The 22,802-nt window shown below is 36.7% G+C and overlaps 2 protein-coding genes across 2 annotated transcripts; one reads left to right on the top strand and one right to left on the bottom strand.

The window, feature by feature from the left end:
• Positions 1 to 1,598: 1,598 nt before the first annotated feature.
• Positions 1,599 to 7,674, top strand: gpatch4 (G patch domain containing 4). The gene is made up of 8 exons (XM_059340245.1): positions 1,599 to 1,856; positions 3,008 to 3,086; positions 3,174 to 3,247; positions 3,357 to 3,449; positions 5,153 to 5,269; positions 5,518 to 5,636; positions 5,851 to 5,901; positions 6,247 to 7,674. The coding sequence occupies exons 2-8, from the start codon at positions 3,008 to 3,010 to the stop codon at positions 7,034 to 7,036; spliced, it is 1,323 nt and encodes a 440-aa protein (XP_059196228.1). The 5' UTR covers positions 1,599 to 1,856; the 3' UTR covers positions 7,037 to 7,674.
• A 4,007-nt stretch (positions 7,675 to 11,681) lies between these two features.
• On the bottom strand, positions 11,682 to 20,462 carry LOC131976711 (killer cell lectin-like receptor subfamily F member 1). Its single transcript, XM_059339861.1, has 7 exons — positions 20,402 to 20,462; positions 17,055 to 17,120; positions 16,252 to 16,368; positions 15,209 to 15,403; positions 13,964 to 14,118; positions 13,680 to 13,798; positions 11,682 to 12,692 (listed from the first exon to the last, which is right to left on the bottom strand). The coding sequence occupies exons 1-7, from the start codon at positions 20,460 to 20,462 to the stop codon at positions 12,545 to 12,547; spliced, it is 861 nt and encodes a 286-aa protein (XP_059195844.1). The 3' UTR covers positions 11,682 to 12,544.
• Between the last annotated feature and the right edge of the window lie 2,340 nt (positions 20,463 to 22,802).

Consider the following 22,802-nt stretch of genomic DNA (forward strand, 5'->3'; position numbering starts at 1 on the left):
TAAAAAGATGAATTTATCTAATCTAATTAATCTGCAAAGAAGGCAGAGATGGTTCTGCATCAGCTGCAGATACAACACAGAGAAGTCGAGCTTCAGAGTCGGTTTAGTTCCACCGATACGTGATGACGTCCTGACGTTCGTCCCGATAGTTCCATCATCTCCATGGTGCCCAACTAACGCATATTTCTGTTATTATTTAAAAAAACGTACCTATCGCCATTTTGTTTGAGTAATATCAATGTACAAATAGGAAGTTTTGATGCCCTCAAATCCAAATAACCATGTTTTCAAACCAATACACTGCTTGTTCACACATTCCACACCCGCCCCGGGAAATGTATCATTTTCCCCCAAGAAATAATAATTTTCCACAGAGAAATCGTCGAGTAAAAGTTGTTACCCCAAAATTTGTGATTTTCCAACAGCTTTAATTTCACAAGTTTACACACTTTTTTAGATAAATAAAGCTTTAAAATGAAAGTAATCATTAATTATATCATGACTAAAACAATAGAAGCAATTTAAAATGAAACTGAATTAATATTTAATTAAAAGTTGTCCTACCTGCAGGGTTAGCGTCCACCTGGGTGGGAGGCCCGGCCAGCAGGTGGTCCTCAGCAACCTGCGGTACACTGAAGACAGTATTCAGGCTCTTCGGGTTTTACGCAAAAGTTGCGTTAAGCAGTAGTTTTGTTTTTTCCTACAAGGTCCGTTTTTAGAAGTCTCCGAAAGTTTCCACAGTTTGGGTAAAGAGGTTTTCAGCTCATGTCCATGTCCAGGTGCAAAATGAGAAATGACAGGTCTGCTGGCCTTTATATATGGGCTAGATGTGTCGGTCATTCTGTTTCTATGACATTTACGTGCGTCGTTTGAGACGCAGAAAGATCTCATAATCTCATAATGTTCCCAAACTGTGGAACAGCATATCCAAAGACATTAGAGGCAGCTTAAACTATTCCTTAATTCACATGGAATCCTATGCTCAAAACATATATTTTTTAATATAATTTTATACTTTTAAGTAATTCAATATTTTTCTAACATCATTGTAATTTTTAAATATATATTTTAGATTTCACATACTTTATGGGTTTATTATTATCATTATTATTATTTTTATTATTATTATTATTCATTTTAATATTTTTTATATTTTCAATATTTTCAACTTATCTGTTTATTTTATATATTATTATTATTATTAGTAGTAGTAGTAGTAGTAGTAGTAGTAGTAGTAGTAGTAGTGGTAGTTTCAGTATTAAATATTATTAAAAGTATTCAAAAATATGGTCCAATTAATAATTGCAGCAGCAACTTTCAAAGCGATGCACCATACGGTCGTTCACGAAAACACGATCAACTTGTTATGCAGCCATTCCTAATATGACAAATTTGGCGTAATTTGGTCTGACTTTTTAATAATGAATAGAATAATGAATAATAATGGACGTAGTGACTTACTTTTGGCACTTTAAATATTGTCATGCAAATAGTTTTGTTCTTTCAAATTATGTAAGATTTTAAATTCAGGACTTTTACTTTTACAGGACTCTGTTGTGACAGTAAAAAAAAGTGATGTTTATGATACAAATTATGTACAAACGCTTCAAACAGCATTTTAATACCGTATTTAATACAGCAAACACGCTTATTTATTATTTACTGGACGCGTCTCTGCTGCCAAATGACACCACGAAGAAGAAACACAAGGCGGTAGCTGTTGTCACGTGTTTCCGGTGTCATGTCAGCTTTCTGCTGGAACCTCATGGCTAGTGTCGGCAGTCGCGTTTAAATGTCTGTTTTCCTCCTTTTTCAGTTCTTAAAGATGGAATTTTAATGAAACAAGACGTCAAAAGGTATGTTTGGATTTGATTCATAACGCTGTTTGTTGAAAGTTAACCAAAGCGAGGTTGTAACTACAAGAAACTTATTGTTATGAGGTGTTTAACTTGAGGCTGTTAGCTGTTACCATCGTATCATCTCACTGTTAGAAAACACGCCTGAGACAGTTAAATGAGCCTAATCCACCACGAATATTAATTAGCCGCATTTAAGTGCAATATAATAGTAGTATAATATTAATATATACATTTTATTTGACTGTTTATGTGATAGGAGTGTTTAACACAGAGTAGCTTACGTTTTTAATGAGGTAAAATAAAATATCAGTCTGTTAAAACTTTTCAGCAGGTTTAAATATAATCACACAAACAACTTTGGGGCATTGCAGTGTACTTAGAAGTAATAAATACGTTAGTAGCTGCTGAGATATAGGGCTGGGTGTACATTTGTAATTGTATTTGTTAGTAAATGCGTAAAATTAGAGTACTTTATGCTTTATTCCTTAAATGCATGAGTTATTTCACTAACAGCAGCAACTGTTTACATTAAAGAAGCTCAAGCTGTAATCACTCTCTACTCCAAATGTAATGACAGTTTGTAGAAAATAATACTAATAAAGACCAGCCAAGCAAAGGCAAATCAAAGTTAATGAAATCAAGAAGACAAAGATGCAAAAACACAGCAGACAGAAGACAAATGAAACAAATAAGACTTACCAGAAAACAATCCAAACATTGCAAAACCGCAAATAAATAGTTGGAAGCAATAAAGTCGAGGTACTTAATATACTGTAACAATTGTTTAACCAAGAATCTTTTTATTTTTGCATCAAAAGTGGGAGTGTCTGTAACTTATGACTGCCATTGATTCATTATGCTGGTCTAACAGTTGGGTTTTAATTGAAAGCCAATCTGTTTGGCTTTACTATATCAAATTGTTAATACATTAAATAAATTATAGGATTATTTCTCATAATATGCCACCTAAAAATGACACTTTTTAAGCCCTTGGAGGGTTTTAAGGCTTTTCCTCTCCTTCGCCTTCCTTGCCAATTGTATGCTGCATTCCTACCAGATCATAAAATTGTATAAATAAAATAAGTTAAACTAGAATCAAGTAAATGTTTCAAGTTTGACTACTTATCGTCAAACTGTCCTTTTTACAGATGGCAGAAATTGCACCAGAGAAAAGTCGTGGGTTGAGGTTTGCAGAGCAGCAACTTCTGCGTCATGGCTGGGAACAAGGTAAGATGCTCTGATCTCTTTTGTTCAGCCACTGCAGTGTGCCAGAGAAAGGTGCAGATGTCTTATTCAGTCCACTTTCACCCTCAGGGAAAGGACTCGGGCGATCTGAGAACGGCATATCAGAAGCTATCAAGGTCAAAGTGAAATGTGACAAAGGAGGGGTGAGATACGTTTGCTTCTATGCAGCAATTTCCCTTTTCATGAAATCTGTTTTTTGTTCTGAAGAAAGTTTTTTTTTTTTTAGGCTCACATGTTGCTCTTCTGTAACAGGTCGGTCATAAGGAAGGGGATCAGTTCACCTTCCACTGGTGGGATCATGTCTTCAATAAGGCCTCTTCCAGTCTGCAGGTGGAAACTGATCAGGTAAGTCCGACCTTCAGAAGAAGCTGAACACACAGTTAGGGACGCTCGCAGTCACCTGGACTAAACACAACATAGTTTTTGTTTTTAATCTAAAGGTAGTGAGAGATGAAATCTTGCATCTGATTAATGACTGGGAAAACTCACTGATTCACCTCCTCTACATATCAATTTAATTTAGCTACTTTGTTGGGACGATGTCTTTTAGGAGCAGCTTGATGGCTCAAAGCAACATATGAAAGTCATATTTCCATCCTGAAACTCTGAACTAAAGGTCAAGTTTCAAATATTATTGTCATGTGCTCAGCAGTTGCAGAGAAGTAGCCACTGGTAATGAAAATTTTTTTGGATCTCAGGCTTCCTCCAACAATGTTCATAAAAAAAAGCCAATCTAAGAAATTCAGTAGTGGAAAAATAAAAATATGGGGATAAAATGTGACATATGCATTACGTTAAACTGTAAACTTGGATGTAGTAAATGTGTACGCATAATGAGAAGTAATGAATATGTACGTCTATACAGAGGTTGTAAAGCAGTTAGTAAAAGTATATAAAGGTAAAGTGACAATAGTGACGAGCTTGAGAGTAGAATTACTAACTGGAAATCCCAGCCTGAAGAGCGGCACAATGCCAATAGCATGAATGTTTTTTTTCGGTAAACAACAAAATGCTACAATTCTATGTGGTAAACAAGGTTTTTGTTCCCGTGGGCATCTTCCAGGTTGTGTTTCTCCAAAAACTGAGTCTGTTAAAATGAATGTTGGCACTGGTATTCAGTATCAGTTAGGCTACAATTACAGAAAGGATCTCCTGTTAACTGCAGTACTCCCTTTCAAATGACTAGGAGCACTGGTGTCTAGGGCTGGGCGATATATCGATATATTTTTAAATGTGATCTGGAATTAGACCATATCGCATATATCGATATAGTTCAAATTTGCACTGTGATCCTTGCTCCAGGCAAGCTGCACTTAATTTTTTTTTAAAGGTTCTCCTGTTGTTATACAGTATTTATGTTCACTTAAATAAATGGTTTCAATAAAACTACTTGTGACATGTCATATTTGACTTTGACTGAACATTTGCTTTCACTTAACGATTAAAATATCGGGATATATATTGTATATCAATATTCAGCCTAAATGTATCGGGATATGACTGTCTGACTATGAATGTCTGATGCTACTTGTTGTTAGCAGGGTCGGCATGGTGCGATCAGTGCACTCGGTCCCCGTGCATGTCTGGCTGTTTCATAATGACTGCAGTCAGAGCGGCTCAGAAAACGAACCTTTCCTCTCTTTATCTGTTGTTGTTACATGTAGACAATCATTGCTACATTTCTACAACACTTGGGATGTGCGTGACTTGGCACTTAGACCCATTGCTCACAGTCCCACAGGCCGCAATTATGCAAAATCGCTGATCGCACACTGATCGCACACTGATCGCACACTAATCGCACACTAATCGCAACAAGCATGAAACAGCTTCTATGGCCTGCAGAATGAAGTTGGCCCTGAGCCTTGTAGTAGAGGACCGTCTGCCTAACAGTAGCAGGCGTTCGGCCCTCCTCCTGCACCGCTGGGTGTAGAGGTTATAAGGTGCCTTTTAAATTATTTTTCAATCACCTCCAACCAAGATTTACAGAACTTGTTAATGAGTGAAATCAGAGTGTCAAGCATGTTCTGGTTTTGTGTGTGATCCAGAACGGTATTCAGTTGAAGAAGACGGTGGAGGAAGATGAAGATGATGGGATGATCTCCAATAAAAAGCCACGGAAAGCCGCGCTGGCTAAAGCCAAACTTTATGGATGCTTTGTCAAGGTAATCTTGTTTATTGGGGAAATATTAATGGATATTTAACAATGGAGGTCTCGTGCACTGAGGGAATACTTTGCAGGATGAATTCATTGTTGGTTTTGGTTATTTTTGTTGGATTTGTTGACTAAAAATGAAAACAGTAAAACATCATTTGATAGCTCAAATAAACTTCTACAGACACTTTTCTGTACATTTATTATAATGCTATATGTTTATAATTTATTTGATTTATTTCTATGCTTCTCTCTCAGTCGGCCACACTGCTCAGTGGTCAGGAGCAGCCGGAGCCAAAAGCTTCCAGCTCAGACGAAAGCAGCAGCAGCTCAGACGACGAGGACGACCAGAAGTTGGATCTCTCCAGCACCACAAAGTAAGAACTTCATCTCATTTGTTCAGTTTTATAATTGTTTTTTCCTCAAAAGCTGCAAAACATTCCTACCTGTTTTTCCTCCTCCCATCTCATATTGGCTGTTTTTTTTTCATCATTTCTTTATAATGATCTTTATAATGATAATATTGTTTTTTGTCTGCAAAAGCACCTTGTAACTGCTGTACAATTTAAGTTATTTGTTGATACTTGACAGGCTTTCTGACGCTGATCTAATGAAGGCTTGTGGAGGACGCACGGCTCACAAGTAAGATCATTCATAAGATTATAAACATAGATTGTTTTTGTAATATTTCAGAATAACAAAATCAATCAAATCAAATTAAAAATCAAAATTACTTCATTTATCCCAGAGGGGAGCCGTCCACTGCTGTTTTTTTGGTCCATAAAGGTTTTGTGTAGCGGATGGTCTGGGTATTTCAGGATGGACTCAAACATCTTGAGAGGTCATCTCTCCACCACCTCCTCCAGTGTGTCCAACCTGGCTCCAACCACAGAACCAGCTCTTTAGACCAGTCTGTCCAACCGCCTTGCATCTCTGTGTCAAGTCAAATATTTTAAAATTTTTAATTAATTTATCTTGTTTTTCTAGAGGAGCCAGGCACGGCTTGACCATGAGCGCCAAGTTAGCCAGACTAGAACAGCAGGAGGCGGAGTTCATGGCGAAGTATGGCAAGAAGAGCCAACCAGCAAGTTCTCCACCGGTTTGTGTTGCACCGACTCCCCAGACCCCCCAGTCAGCTGATCGGACGGCTGAGAGTCAGGAGGAGACGGCCAAGGACTCTCAGAGAAAAAAGATGAAAAAGAAGAGCTCCACTGGGAGCGCTCATGAGCTAAATGGTGATGTAGTGTCTGAAAGTCCTGGAGCAGATGTTAAACCCAAAAAGAAGAAGAAAAAGAAAAAAGCCAGTGAGGACACTGAAAAATTAACTGAGGGGGTAGTGATCTGTGTAGAAAACGGTGAAGCAGACCAAAAAACAAAGAGGAAAAAGAAGAAAAAGAATGCAGAGCAGAAAGACAGGACTTCCTCACCTGCAGCAGCAGAGAGCGAGAGTCCAGAGGAGACCGCCGAGCTGCACACAGACACCAAAGTAAAGAAGAAGAAGAAGAAGTCCTCCAAACGCCACGTTGAACCTGCTGAGGAAGAGGAGAGTCACAGCGCTGAATCCAGCCAATCAGAGCCGGCCCAGGACTGCGCTCCCAAAACAAAAAAACAAAAAGCTGCTGTTATATCAGAGGAAGCAGAAGTCAAAGAGGAAGAAGAAACGGAAGTGAAGCAGAAAAGCAAAAAACGCAGAAAGGACAAAGTATCAGTAGATGACGATACAAACGAGGAGGCACTTCCTCCAAAGAAGAAGAAAAAGAAGAAGTCCAAAGAGTAGTGTTTGATTATTAATAGGTTTGTCTTGTCTGACTGGGGAAGTTAGTATTCATGTGCCAAACATGGACTTTATGGGGGCTGTGCTCTCTGACGTGACGGGCCTGTAAATTAATTGATAGTGAGCTCCAGCAGCTTCTGCCTGTTAAACAACCTCACTTTTACTTTTACAGAGATTTTTTATCGGTACATCGGTAATATCTATTGAATTTATGATAACCTGCTGCAAAAGTGACTGAGTTCAGATATTTGCTGTTGACTTAGACTTTAGATGCGTGATAATGAATGATATGTGATCATCTTAATCTGTCAGTGGATCTTTTAGTTTGACGCTAAAATGAATTGAATGACTAAAAAATCAAGTCGGTGTCGACATTTGTAGGTTGTCAAACATTCATAGCTCGAGCCAATTCGTTACAAGTTGCCTGTGATTACCACTTTATGTGAAATATGCATTGATTGATACGAAATGTAAAGAATTGTGTGTAGTTTTCTTCACCATGAATACTTGAAGGTTTTTAACAACTGTCATTGCTTTTTTGTAAGGAGGCAAAATGCGGAAGTAGACAGATGAAACTATTGGTATTACATGAAATTCTGAACTTTATATGAACATTAAATGATGCGACACATCAAGCTAAACATGGATTTGTTTCTTTAATGTTGGGCTTACACCAAAATATTTTGTAAGGTAGTAATCTGCACTGTTTCATATCAGTCTTTTCCTAGTCTTGGGTTTGGATAATATCAAACATGTTTGATATTATCTCAAGTCTCAGTGACGTAACACAATTAACAACCAATAGATGAGCGGGGGAAAGGTCCCTGGTTCCAGACCGGCCAGTAAAACCACTTCACTTCAAAAGTAACATCACAATAATAATGCTAGTAAGCTCAGTCCTAAATAAAAAATATAGTGATGTCATATATTTACGGCCACAAGAAGGATTTTTTTGGCCGCTGTTTCTTAGTAAAGAGAACAGTAAGGAGACCCAGTTACAATGTATAAATAAATGTATACATAAGTAACAAATAATTGATGATTAATGTATGATTTAACTAAATGAAAGATGATAGAGCTGATACAGTTAATTATTAAATTAAACAAATTATAATTAAATAGGACACAAATGTATATCATCAATCTATTTCTAGATTTTCATTTCCTTTATTCTTCCTTATATCTATTTTTATTGTACCATAGTCAACTTCTCATGTCAGAAAAAAACAGAAGCAGTTTTTCAGCTTTGTGAGGCGCATTTTGTGGCGTCTTTTTTTTTTTTCAACACAAAACACTGCACACACTAGAGCAGCTGTAGCCAAAAGCTGCTTCTCCTCCATTTTGTAAAATTTTTACTAAGAACATGATGGGAAAACATTTCATGGTAGGAAAAAATTCTAAAAGAATCTAGTTGTAGTCTTGTAAATAGTTACCCTGCAAGATTCACGGTCTGTGTAAAATCTCAGTGTGAGACTAGGCTGCGACTAAAAACTCTAAACACTCGTCTTTAGATGTGAGCAGGTGTGAGCTGATAGTTTTCCGGAAGTATTTTCCAAATATTTTCAAAGTCTTCTGATGTATAGGTAGCATGTACAGATTTTAGATACTTGATTCTAAAGTGGCACCAAAAATGAATACAATACTTTCTTTTTTGTGTGATTATTCATACGGCTTGTTCTCAAATTAGTTTAGTGCTGGTCAACGAATTAGAATAATTTGAAATAGTGCAATCATTAAATTCTTTGAATGCATTTTTTGTGCAGAAAGCAAATCAGGTGTTCACCGCACCTGTCCTACTCGTTAGACTAATCACAGAACTCGTTACCTGTAAAAAATTTGCTCAGCTGAGCTTTCCAAAAGGCCCATTTAGGCCATTTAACTGTGACACTGTTGTTTTATTGAATTAGAATAATGGAGAAACCGTTTCATTGAATTAGAATAATTTTTATTATAATTAGAATCATCACTTTCTCAGTATTTTGTGGCTGCCCCCTTGGCTTGTATGACTGCCTGAAGTCTCTGCGGCATCGATTTGACCAGCTTGTCGCAAGTTTCCGCACTCACAGCTACCCAGGCAGTGGCGATGTTCTGCTTCAGTTGGTCCAGCGTAGTAGGCTTTCTGTCGCGAATTTTCCGCTTGACGATGGCCCAAAGGTTTTCAATGACATTGAGGTCAGGCGAGTTGGCCGGCCATGCCAAAACTTCAAGCTGTTTTTTAGTGAACCAATCTTTGGTCGACTTTGCCGCATGAGCCGGTGCAAGATCCTGTTGAAATATGAAGTCTTCTTCGCCGAACTGTTCCTCAACAGTCGGAATCAGGAATGTTTCCAGAACATCTTGATATACGGCAGCATTGACAGTCTTCTTGAGGAAGCAGAGTTTCCCTACACCTCGAGCGGACATGCATCCCCAGACCATAACGCTCTGGGGAAACTTGACGGATCTTTTCACGCACTCGTGGTTGTAGGTTTCGCCACCACGACGCCAGACACGAGGACCTTGGTCACCGAAGGAGATGCAGAAGCGTGATTCGTCACTGAAGACCACTTTCTGCCAGTCTTCAGCAGTCCACTCGCCGTGTTCTTTGGCCCACTTCAGCCGTTTCGCCATTTGTTTCTTGTTCAGCATCGGTTTTACTGCTGGAACGCGAGATTTGAAGCCGAGTTCGCGCAGACGACGGTAAGTGGTTCATCTGGAGACGTCAGCGCCAGTCTGCTTGTTCCACAAGTCGGTGAGCTCGGAAGTGGACTTGAACCGGTTGCTGACTGCGATCTTTCTCAGCTGCTTGTTGTCGCGAGCAGAAGTTTTTCGGACGCCGGAACAGTTGGTGCGCTTGCTGCAGTTTTTCTTGAGAGCTTTGCAGACGGAAGACTGGCTGATGCCGAGCTGCTCAGCAACTTTAGTTTGGGTCAAGCCTTGTTGGCGAAGGGCTTGAATTTGAGCCACTATTCCGGTTGAGAGGTCGCGCTGCTTACCCATGATTGATTTTACAACTTAGAAATTCTACTCAACCCTGACTTTATACTGCACAGTGAACACTCTTCACAGAAAACAAAAATTCGAGCATTTATTCTAATTCAATGAAACGGTTTCTCCATTATTCTAATTCAATAAAACAACAGTGTCACAGTTAAATGGCCTAAATGGGCCTTTTGGAAAGCTCAGCTGAGCAAATTTTTTTACAGGTAACGAGTTCTGTGATTAGTCTAACGAGTAGGACAGGTGCGGTGAACACCTGATTTGCTTTCTGCACAAAAAATGCATTCAAAGAATTTAATGATTGCACTATTTCAAATTATTCTAATTCGTTGACCAGCACTTGTAGTGGAAAAAAAGACACATGACACAGATAAAGAATCTGAATCTCAGACCAAGATATTGAAGATATAAATGATAATCTCCTTCAAATACCTTTTGACCTTTTCTAAAACCAGAGTTACACCTCATTACATATACAGTAGAAATGAAGAAAGCATAAAGTTCAATACAGGAAGGACAAAAGGTCGTTGCCAACAGTTTCCTTATCAGTTACAACAGGTTTGACTCTACTGACGTGTTTAATGACACAACAAAGGTTTCAGCTCGCATGTCACGCATATGTTCCAAAGTAACAGTACATTTACTCAACTACTGTACATAAGTAATAACTTTAAGGTGTGTACTCCACTACATTTATTTAAGGTAATAATGTAACTTTTGTCACTTCTTACTCAGATTCTGATTATGTATACAAAATATAATTAGCAAATTACACCATGTTGTATTTAAACAGATAATATATATCATTATTACATTTATAGATTATATATTGAGTACACATTGATGCATTAATAATTATAATCCAGTAATATATAAAATACATTAGTATGAAAGGGGAAATTCTGCATAAAAAATACTTTTACTTTTTATGCATTTTGTTTATTTTAATGCTCAAACTTTTGTACTTTTACTTGAATACCTTTTTTTTTTAAATGCAGGACTATTATAACATTCTTTTTTACACTGTAGTGTTGTTGCCTTAAATTAAAAGTTAGAAAAAATATATAATTATTACAGTTTGTAGATTTTGACTATATTGGGTTATATGTGTAAAATGTGTTAATGACTTATTTACACATTAATGCATCAATAATTATAATCCAGTAATATACAAAATATGTAATTATAAAAAGGGACATTCTGCATAATAACTGCTTTTACTTTTTATACTTTCTGTGTATTTTGATGCTCAAACTTTTCTAGTTTTACTTGAATACATGTTTTAATGTATGACTTTTATTATCCATATGGCAGTATTTTACACTGCAGCATTGTTGCCTTTACTCAAGTAAAAGTGTAAAAAATATAGTAGAGAATATAAAAATATAGAGTTATTATGCATGTATAATTGGTTATTATTGTATTGTATTTTTGCTTAAACTTTTTAAATGCAGGACATTTAACAGTATTTCACTACTGCTGCTTTTACTTAAGTAAAAGATCACCATTGAGGCCATATTTGTTTAATTTTACATCACCATTTTTTGGAAACAGAATAAATACCTTCCTTTCCTTACTATTACTTCAGAACAAATCTTTTTATTTTTATTGATCCCATAATTTATTTATCCCATAAATGCAGCTAAAAAATAGCTTCACACAAAATAAGAAGACGATAAAGAATAAGACATGGAATAATGTAATACATATTTAAAAAAACAACAACAAATGTAATTAAACAAACATACAATACGATTCAATATGAAATATGAGTGAAAGTAAACAGGAACTGTTTTTGCACCACATGTTTTGCAACACCAGAAACTTCTGCACGAGTACAAAACATGTAAGTCGGCCACAAGAAGAACATTGTTTCATCACTTTGCAGATGTTTGGTGCAGAAGTTGCAGAAGTCAGCTTGCTTCAAGGATTTTAAATTTCTGATCATTGTAAGAAACACTTGACATGTTCCATTGACTTATTCTCAGTGATAATACTATTTAACGATTTTAATCCAAAACCATTTTATACATAACTATGTTTTTTATGTGTGATTGCACAGATTTTCAATTTAACTCCACAGTGGTCGTCGTCTGTTTGAATGTACTCTTGCAAAGTCGTGATTTATGAGAAAAATAAAATTTTAAACAAATGAACAAAAAACATTCTCTCAAAAGTGCATGAAGTGATATTTAGATGTATTGTACCGTATCTTCTCGGTAAAGGTCACTAATGTTTAGTTGCCATGATTTAAATAAGATTACAGTGAGCAACTGTGCTTTTTGTTCCTCCTGATCTCCGGTCGAATATCAGAAACATCCACAGGCTCTTCTTGTGAGAATGAAAACCGTGTGTTATATTTTGTGTTTCGTTATCATTTCTTCAGTTTACACATTAAACACCTTCAGCAAACAGATATCCGCTCAAAAAGATGTGCGACACAAAATGATAAAAATGTACATGTTAAATCATAATCTGGAAATGTAGTTTTGCATAAAACACAGGAGGATAAAAACAACTAAATATTGCCCACTAATTTGACTTTATAAGCGCATCAATCTCACAGATGAATTTGTTTCGCATCACACAGTTTGCTGGGTCCCAGCTGGCTGTCAAATCCCTCCCAGGGATCATCAGGGCACAGGGACCAGGGGTCCCCTGTTCCTTCATCATCCAGTACCTTCAAACACACAACATAAATATTAGTACCTATAATAATAGTTCTGCCTCTGCTGTCCATGAAGAAACAACAATGTCCATGTCCATGACAAAAAAGGCCAGATATGAAGTTTTTATATATTTGAGCATTTTAAAGACCCTGGACCCAACCAGTTAGTATGTTTTTTTGAAAAGTCGCCATAAATATACTGTTCATCATAAACTGTTAAAACAGGAATTATTGTCAGACTTTGAACTTTCTGACAGTCTTTGAACAGATCATTGGTTAACAAAAGTTTCCGTCAAGAAGAAAAAGTAACAAAAACAAAGCTTAAAATTGTGAAATATCTGTCAAACTCACTTTATTCCACGTCTCATTTAAAATGTCACCGAAAATAACCGTTTGGAATAACCCAATCACGGTTAAAAACATTAGATTCTGTGCTCCTCAGTGACACTGTGAAGCCATGATTGATTCTGCTGAGACGAACGGTCATGTGACAAATCTGTTTACACAGAGCTGAGAGGAGTGGACAGGAGAGGTTGTAAAAATGCAAATAGTTCAATATGTAAAGCATGTGGAGATCCAATTCTTTTTTTCCAATATTCATGACACTAGTTGGCACATGGTAAATAATTGTATATATAAATTACATTTTATTCCAAAAAAAGGGAACATTTTCAGAGAAATTCCACCTGTGTTTTTTGTTTTTTTTTATGATTTATGTCATTATAACTGTGTTACTCTGCACAAAATACAATTTTAAGTTGCTCTCACTTCTAGCCACGATTGTGCTGATTCCATAGAGGTGCAGGACCTATGTATATTTTTTATATTGCAGTGAAATACAAGGCCACAGTGAGTAAAATGCAAAAAGAGCCCTGAAACAGCTTGTTGGGGTTCAGAGGATAACAGAGGAAAAAATAAAATAAAAGGTCTTCGATCACTAAAAGGCTGTACATGAAGTATACATAAGCGACCTGGTCAATGCTGATGAGCCTTTCCTACCCGAGAGTGTCATTACGTCCGTCTACCCAGACCCAGATGTTGTCTTTGGTTTCAAGTAACCCGAGCCAGAATCCATGAAAGTTGTCGTAGTAGTACTCGGTGTGATTACTGATGAATTCCTGGAAGTCAGATTGTGGTCAAAATCATGCACACTCTCACACTACTAGGCATGAATTTTGAAAAGATATTGAAACACTGCAGAATGCTCAGTTACCAGAAACTTTTTTCTCTTCAATTGAAACACAATTAAAAACTCTCCATGGCTTCATGATGTTAGAGCTCACCTGTTCATGCAGACTATCAATAACAACCAGATCTGCAGTTGTCTTTTGGCAGTACGTTCGGCTCTCTTGCCATGTCTTCCAGGGAGCTTTTTCGTTGTAAAACAGGTAGCACTTTTCCTGGAACTGAATCCAGCCTTCCTGACAAGGCTGACACTCTGCGTGAATAAAAAAAGGCAAAATTGGAATATTCTATATTTAAGACACAAATATAGTTTACAATAACTGTTTGTATTAAGATCCAGTAAGCACCCCAAAAATCAATAATAAGTATCATATGTGAATTTGAGTAAGCTGAGCACACAGATAGAACCTATCTTGGGAATGGTCTATGTTCATAATTAAAAGATGATCACAGGCTGCTAGAAGATCTGAGGAGCGCTAGAAATATTGAAATTTTTAAATGTCACCTAAAAACCTATCCTTCTTATCTGGCTTTTATGTAGTGTCTTATTATAAGCATATTATTATCTTATTAACACAATTTTATGGTTTATTCTTGTTTTCTTTATTAGCTTTTATCTGTATTACCTATATTTTATTGTTTATATTAAATGTTTATTTTAATTCAAATTCTTACATGTATTCATATATATATATATATATATATATATATATATATATAAATAATCTTTTATAATTTATTTACTTATATTTTATTACTCAGCGTGCATTAGTCTCAATGTCCTTTTATTAATGTTAATTAATTAATTTTTTAATCTATGTTTACAGCACTTTGAATTACATTGGATTTGTTTGAGAGGTGCTATCTAAATAAAACATTTGATTGATTGATTGATTGATTGATTGATTGATTGATTGATTGATTGATTGATTGATTGATTGATTGATTGATTGATTGATTGATTGATTGATTGATTGATTGATTGATTGGTATACGAGGTATACTTTTATTCCTTGTATTAAAAAAGACTGGATTGATTTTCATTTAAATCTGGTCAGAAATAAAATGGTAAAAATCATATTTTCATTTTTACTCTTTTGTGAGTAGATATAAATGTAACAGGCTGTGTTAAATGGGTAAAAGATATCGTTTAATAAAGATTGCTGGTCCCTGAATCAAATCGAATCAAAGCCGCGACAGACTTCGCGATATCAGCAAATATCGTATCATCGGCCAATAAATCGATTTAATATCATGCCGTGATGCAACCTGTGATTTACACCTCTAATTCTTGAGACATAGACTAGACATACTCAACAGTCCACAAAGCAACACATGCTAACTTTTGTCAGGGCAGTAGTCGTTTACTGGAAAGGTGTTAAACTTCAGGATGACTCCCAGCGTCCAGTTAAGGTTCTCTGTGACTCTGCTCAGCTCCTTGGCCTCTCGCTCCAACATGTTCCTCTCCACGATCAGCTGCTGATTCTCGGCTGTGAGTTCACTGTGGTTTGCTCTCTGTTCCTTCAACACCACACTGACTGTAATGAGTGGAGGCAGAGAAGCAGGATTATCCAATCTCCAGATATTTTATTTTGACAGATTTCCTACCAAACATTGCTGATCTCCATGTTGCATTGAATATCAAATTAAATTTAAAAAAATAATAAGGAAAATACAAACTGACTGCCAGGCACGATTCAGACAATCTTATATAGACAATAAAAAAAACTTCACAGACAATTAAATGAAAGTTATTTAAGTAAAATTACTAATACCAAACTGTGAAATTACTCCGAAAAGTTCAAAAGTTATCAGGATCGAAATGTTCTTAAAGTATCAAAAGTAAAAAGTCCTCATATGCAGAATGGCCCCACTCAGATTGTTCAATAAATTCCAAATATATTTTTGTAATTTTATGATTTTTGATGCATTTATGTAAGCAACATTCTTAATATACTGTTAGCTGGTTGAATTTATTATATGTATAATGTATAAATGTAGTGGAGTAAAAAGTAAAAGTACTCATTATGCAGAATGAACCCACTCAGATTGTTTTACATATCCCAAATATATTATTAGATTATTATTATTGATATACGTCTTACTGTCGTCAAGGTAGGGCTCATTTTAACTACTTAATAAGCTGTTTTTTTTAAATAATTATTTCAAATTGATCATGTTTTTATGTTAATTCTCGACCTGAAAAGTAACTAAAGCTGTCAGCTAAATGTAGTGGAGTAAAAAGTTCAATATTTCCCTTTTAAAATGTAGTGAAGTAGAAGTATGAAGTTACAAAAAATGTAAATACTCATGTAAAGAACAAGTACCTCAGACTTGTGTTGTATTTGAGTACAGTAGTAAATGTGGTGAGTTAGTTACTACTCACTGTAGACGATGGCGCTGATGCTCGCCACCAGCAGGACACAGAGAACCCCCGAACACGCCACCAACACACGGAAGTGACAGCGTGCAGCTGCTTCACCATCTGCTTGACATGAGGAAGCTCATGTTCAAATGACAGTTGTAATTATAATCAAGTCATTCACCATCGATGTTATTATGGTTGTGTGGGAAATGATTTGAGGTTTTTCCTCCTCTTTTTGAGGAGGAAAAGATGACTGAAGTGAAGCACTGACTTATCCCTTATGACCAATTTAAATGATCATGACTTCTATAGTCAAACAGGCTGCAAACTGAATTGCCCTGCAGGGACAAATAAAGTTGTTTGAATTGAATTGAATTAATAGAATTAATCAGAATCAGAACTAGAATCAGAGTTACTTTAATAATCCCCAGGGAGAAATTACATCCAGATTACTTCAGTGCAAAAATATTCCAAAGACAGAAGTAGGAGATACTAAACTAAAACAAACAATTACAATTACAATTACAAACAATTAGTATACAAAGTATATACAATATAAAACACACAATTTAATATATGATTATTGATGTTTGTTTTTAGAAGAATTTAGAAATAATTCCAAATTTCAAGCTACTCTAGATATTTAAATATTAGATATTTAAATTTCTCTGCACATGCTTAATTTTTCTGCACAATATTTAATTTCCTGCAAATGTTTAATTTCACTGCAAAGTCCAAATTCTCTGCAAATGTTTAATATTTTAGCAAACGGTTTCTAGATAATAATAATAATAATAATAATAATAATAGATTTTATAACTCACTCTGTACAGGAGTAGAAGAGCCTTTAGGTTTTGCTTCAAAATGAATTGGTGGTTCCTCTTTTTTCACTGGAAAAACCAACATGAGGTCACAATGTTATCTTTGTGTGTCATTGTAAAGTACTACCTGTTAAAAAGGGAAATGACATAACATGGTGATCATAGATGGGGGGTCAGATATTATGAGCATTATGTTTGCTGATGCTGCATGGAGTTGCAGTTTTTTATCTGCTGATTTGAGGCACTTCAAACATTTTCTACAAGTTCACACAGTTCTCTTTACCTTTCACTCAAGTGGTGGAAGAAGTTGAAGAAAAATTATCAGTACCACTGTGTATAAAATACTCAGTTACAAGTAAAAGTCCTGCATTCAAAATTATACTTGAGTGACAGTGTAAAATTATTCTTTATTTTCATTATTTTTTCTACATTGTAGATTAATACTGAAGACATCAAAACTATGATGGTTTCACTCTTCAAAAGTTTGGCTTTAGAGGGGGGTTCATAGCCTGGATCAGGTTGCTTTACTCTTCGCCCCTGGCATCGGTGGTCTTTAATAATACTCAGTCGGGTTACTTGACAAGACAGGGTGTCCTCTGTCCCCTCTCTTGTTTGTATTGGCCATTGAACCCTTAGCGATTGCACTGCGACTCTGTAAGGACTTTAAAGGTATACACTCAAAAAATGATTCAAGCTCTTCTTAGATGTGACACATTAATGTATTGTTTATCTAATGAAAATATATCAATTAAAATCAAATCAAAAGTAGTTTAAGAAGTGTAACCTAAAATGTATTAATTTACTCCCCTGTCCTTCCCTTCAACCCAAAAAGAATGAATTTCAGTTTTTCAATTCTATGTTTTTAGGTTGAACGAACACAATTTCTTTATTTTAGCTCTCCTTGACATAAATGAGTTGAAGTAACTCAATTTAAATACAATACATACATGTTTTTAATTTGAGTTCGACCAAACGTAAAAAAGTGAGCTACATTAACTCAAATACATTATATTGCATCGATGCACTTGTTTTGAGTTTGGGCTACATATATTTGTTGGATGGAAATTCTGCCCACAATTTAATTGAGTTCATCCAATGAGTTATTTTTTTGAGTGTACAGCGGGAAGGCCTAGAGTTCAAAACGTCTCTTTATGCAGACGATCTGCTTTTATATGTTTTTCCGACCCAAGTTCATCACTCCCCTACATTCTAGATATTCTGAATCAGTTTGGAAAGATCTCTGGATATAAGTTGAATTTACAAAAGAGCGAACTTCTCCCCTTAAACTCTAAGGCAGATGACATTCCCTCTAATTTTTTCCCCTTTAAAAGGGTCCAAAATGGCCTTAAATATCTGGGAATTGAGGTCACTTGCTCTTTCTCTGCCACCTTTAAGAAAAATTTCATGGCTGTCCTTAATAAATGTAAGCAGGATATGAACCGATGGGCCTCTCATTGTCAGTAGTAGGACGTGTTAACCTTGTTAAAATGAGAGTATTGACAAAATGTTTATATCTTTTCCAAAACATCCCAATTTTAATTAAAAAATATTTTTTAAAGCATTTGATTAAAGTATTGTCTCTTTCATATGGGCAAACAAACCTAGTCGTATTAGTGAGACTCACCTCCGAGGATCGAAGCGCTCTGGTGGACTTGCGTTGCCAAATTTGATTTTTTATTATTGGGCATGCAACATCCAGAAATGAATTCACTGGTTTGAAGATAACCCAATCGTAGATAAAGCAGACTGGGTCCAATTGGAGCTTTCATCATGCCAACATCAATTAGGCTCAGTGATTTTGTGCGGCCTTGCCCCTTATTAGCAATAATTTCAGCTCAAATACAATAGTTAATCAATCCATAAAAATTTGGGCTCAATTTAAAAAACATTTTGGGTTACAGAGGCCCTCTATCCTCTCACCTGTTAGGTCAAATCACATGTTCATTCCCTCTTGTACTGATCCTGCATTCAGTCTGTGGTTTAACAAGGGGATCAAGTCAATGTGTGACTTATAAAATCATACCATAAAATCACATATCGAACATATTCTTGAACTGAAGTCAGACAGTAGAGGGCTGGTAGCCCAGATTTATGATCTCAGAGCATTAACGCACACTCCACTGAAAACTTAAGGAAGGCCTGGGATTCTGATCTTGGAGTAGTTTTTAAAGACGATCAATGGGACTCCATCATAAAGCTGATACACACTTCATCTACGTCTGCTAAACACGGTTTAGTCCAACTGAAGGTGGTACATAGAGCTCACTTTACTAAGGCGTGGCTGGCAAAGATCCATCCAAATGCTAACCCATTATGCCCCCGATGTGGAGGTCAGCCAGCAGACTTAAAGCACATGCTCTGGTTGTGTCCGTACCTCTCCACCTTTTGGTTAAGTATTTCTAAAGCTTTTAGTGAGACGTTTTGGACCCAGTTAGATCTTGATCCGATCTGCGCTCTCTTTGGTTTAACATCAGAGAAATCTCGGGCTGTCTTACCAGCTAAAGCCTATGTAGTTATAGCCTTCACCACACTCCTTGCCAGACGTTTAATACTTTTCAGATGGAAACAACGAGCTCTACCATCCTTTTCTCATTGGATCAAGGATGTTATGTTTTTCTTAAAACTAGAAAAAAAATCAAATACACATGTACAGATGTACCGGTAAGTGCAAATTGAAGTAATATGCACATGTTCTGTATTTTTCATCTCTGTGGGATAAAAATTGTAAAAACCAATAAAACATATTTACAAAAAAAACTATGATGGAACACATATGGAATTATGTTTTAATTAATTAATTAATAATTAAACAAACTAGAATATGTTTTATATTTTAGATTCTTTAGAGTAGCCTCCTTTTGCTTTGATGCTCTCAAACACATTAAGAAATTACACAAATGAACTCTTGACAAGCTGCACCTGTTAATGCAAACCATCCAGGTGATCAGCTCATGAATCTGATTGAGAGAATAACAGAAGTGTATAAAGATGTCATCAAAACAAGAGGTGACTGATTCAAAGCATCTAAAATACAAAACATGTTCTGGTTTGTTTAATTCTTTTTTTTACTACATAATTCCATATGTGTTCTTTCATAGTTTTGATCCCTTCAGTACCAGTGTAGAAAAAGCATTGAATGAGAAGGTGTGTCTGACTGGTGCTGTATGTCACAAAGAATCAGCAAATTATTACATTCTTTTATTTACGTGTTTGTGTCATAGTACTGCATCAAAACTGTGCTGAATATCAGGGCAGGAAAAGGATAACTTGTTTTTGTGACTCTAGTGTTATTCTCCCAAACAGAGATATTTTTGAGATGTCTAGAATATGCATAATTTAAAAAAACATACCTTTTGGAGCGTCCCCACTATTTCTAAAAACCACCGTAGCATAATGGATTTCTTCCTCCATCCTTAAAAGTTGCAGGTCAGCGTACTTACTTCAGTGTGTGTTTGACTGCAGAGATACCTCACTGAGAGCAAACACGTTGATGTGGTTCCTCTTCCCCCTAAAACTTTGTTTCTAAAGTTTCTGAGATTACATGATGACACCTTTTTACTGGACTACCTGAAGCAGTAATGCTGGAAATCCAGCGTGCCTTGGTGGTCACTGATTACACAAGGTGTCTGTACTGAGTGTTGTCGCAAGTTTGTCTGTTTCTGTAATGAACAGATGCACAGGACTGTTGTGATAGAAGAAGTTTACACATTTTAGCATTTTACAAGACTGAACTCAACCACACACACACACACACACACACACACACACACACACACACACACACACACACACACACACATACACACACACACACACATACAGGTGCATCTCAATAAATTAGAATATCATGTAAAAGTCCATTTCCAGTATTTCAAGTCAAATAGCCCCAACCAAGTATTGATTCATATAAATGGACAGACTTTTCAGAGGCCAACATTTCTATACCAAACATACTTTTTAAAATTGGTCTTTTGTAATATTCAAATTATTTGAGACACTGAATTATAGGTCTGTCACACCGCGGTGAGTGTTTTGTCAAGTTGCGTTTTTGTCCTGTCTCTGTCTTGTCAATTCCTGTTTTATTTTGAAAAGTAACTCTCCTCTCGTTTCAGGTCACTTGCCCTTCCTCATGTGTCTCCAGTCTGATTGTCTTCCCTGATTCCCTGATTGTGTCCACCTGTTCCCCATTACCCTCATGTGCTTATAGTCTGTGTCTCCCCTTTGTCCTGTGCCAGTGTGTCATGTCTTTTGTCCGCACCACTAGCTCTGAACCACAGTATTGCCACAGTCATAGTCTTGTTGAATTGTAGTCATAGTCTTGTTGAATTGTTATTTTTCCTTAGCCCTCGTTAAGAGTGATTTTTTGTTGGCCTTTTGCCCCTTTTTGCCTAGAAATCTCCTCAGTTGAGTTTTGGTATTTTTCTTAGTTTCTCCCTCGTTTTTAGAGGCGCCTTTTGTTACCTGTTGCTCCGTTTTTCTTGGACACAATAAAGACCTTGTTTTTTCTCAACTACTCTGCATCCGAGTCCTATTCCTGGGTTTCCCCTCCGTGTCAGTACACACTGGCCAGCATGGACTCGGCAGAGCAGGACCAGCTGAGCGCGGCGCTGCGCTCCCAGGCGTCCAAACTCACGCAGCAGGAGGAGCAGGTGGCCAGCCTTGGCCAAGGACTCAGAGGACTCGCGTTCAGCCAAGAGGAGTTTAAGGCCACCGTGATGTCCAAGGTGGGTCTCCTCGGCTCCCAGGTGGAGCAGCTTCTCCTCATCCTCGCCAAGAACCCGACAGCAGCGCCTGAACCGCCCGCAGCGTCTCCGGAGCCCTCTCCCTCATCTACGCGCTTTGGCGCATGCACCAGGCTGGCTCCTCCGGAGCGATACTCGGGGGACCTCGGACTAAGTAGGTCCTTCATCACAGAATGCGAAATGCATTATGAACACTCACCCCATGATTTTCCCACGGAGAGATCCAGAGTTGCCTTCATGATGTCTCACCTCACGGGGAGGGCCCGGGCGTGGGCCACCGCGGAGTGGGCCAGAGACTCCGAGGTGTGTACGTCACATAAGAGATTCACCGAAGCTCTCAGACTCGTCTTTGACCCGGTGGCGACAGATCGAGAGAGGGCTCGGGAACTCTGCAGGCTGAAGCAGGGAGCTGATTGCCCATTGCTTTTGCCCCTTTTTGCCTAGAAATCTCCTCAGTTGAGTTTTGGTATTTTTCTTAGTTTCTCCCTCGTTTTTAGAGGCGCCTTTTGTTACCTGTTGCTCCGTTTTTCTTGGACACAATAAAGACCTTGTTTTTTCTCAACTACTCTGCATCCGAGTCCTATTCCTGGGTTTCCCCTCCGTGTCAAGGTCTTCATTAAATGTAAGCCATAATCATTATAATTAGAAGAAAATAGTTAAATTAAGACATTAAATATTTCATTATGTGTGTAATGGATCTATTTAATGTGTTATTTCCATTTTTTGAATTTAATTACTGACATAAATAAACTTTTCTATGATATTCTAATTTATTGAGATGCACCTGTGTATATATATCACATTAGTCAGACAACATTTAAGTCTTGTGGTCTTTTTTTTTTTTTTTTTTGCACTACCTTTTTATATATATTCCATACCATTCGGTTTTAGTAGTCTTTTTTTTTTTTTTTTTTTTTGCTAAGTAGTTATTGTTCTAATGTTTATTCCTTTTAAATAAAAAATGATGTGTCTTCCCCATGTTATTGAAAATGGTATTGAGTATTTTCCT

This window comes from Centropristis striata, chromosome 8, assembly GCF_030273125.1.
Source record: "Centropristis striata isolate RG_2023a ecotype Rhode Island chromosome 8, C.striata_1.0, whole genome shotgun sequence".
In the NCBI taxonomy this organism is placed as follows: domain Eukaryota; kingdom Metazoa; phylum Chordata; class Actinopteri; order Perciformes; family Serranidae; genus Centropristis; species Centropristis striata.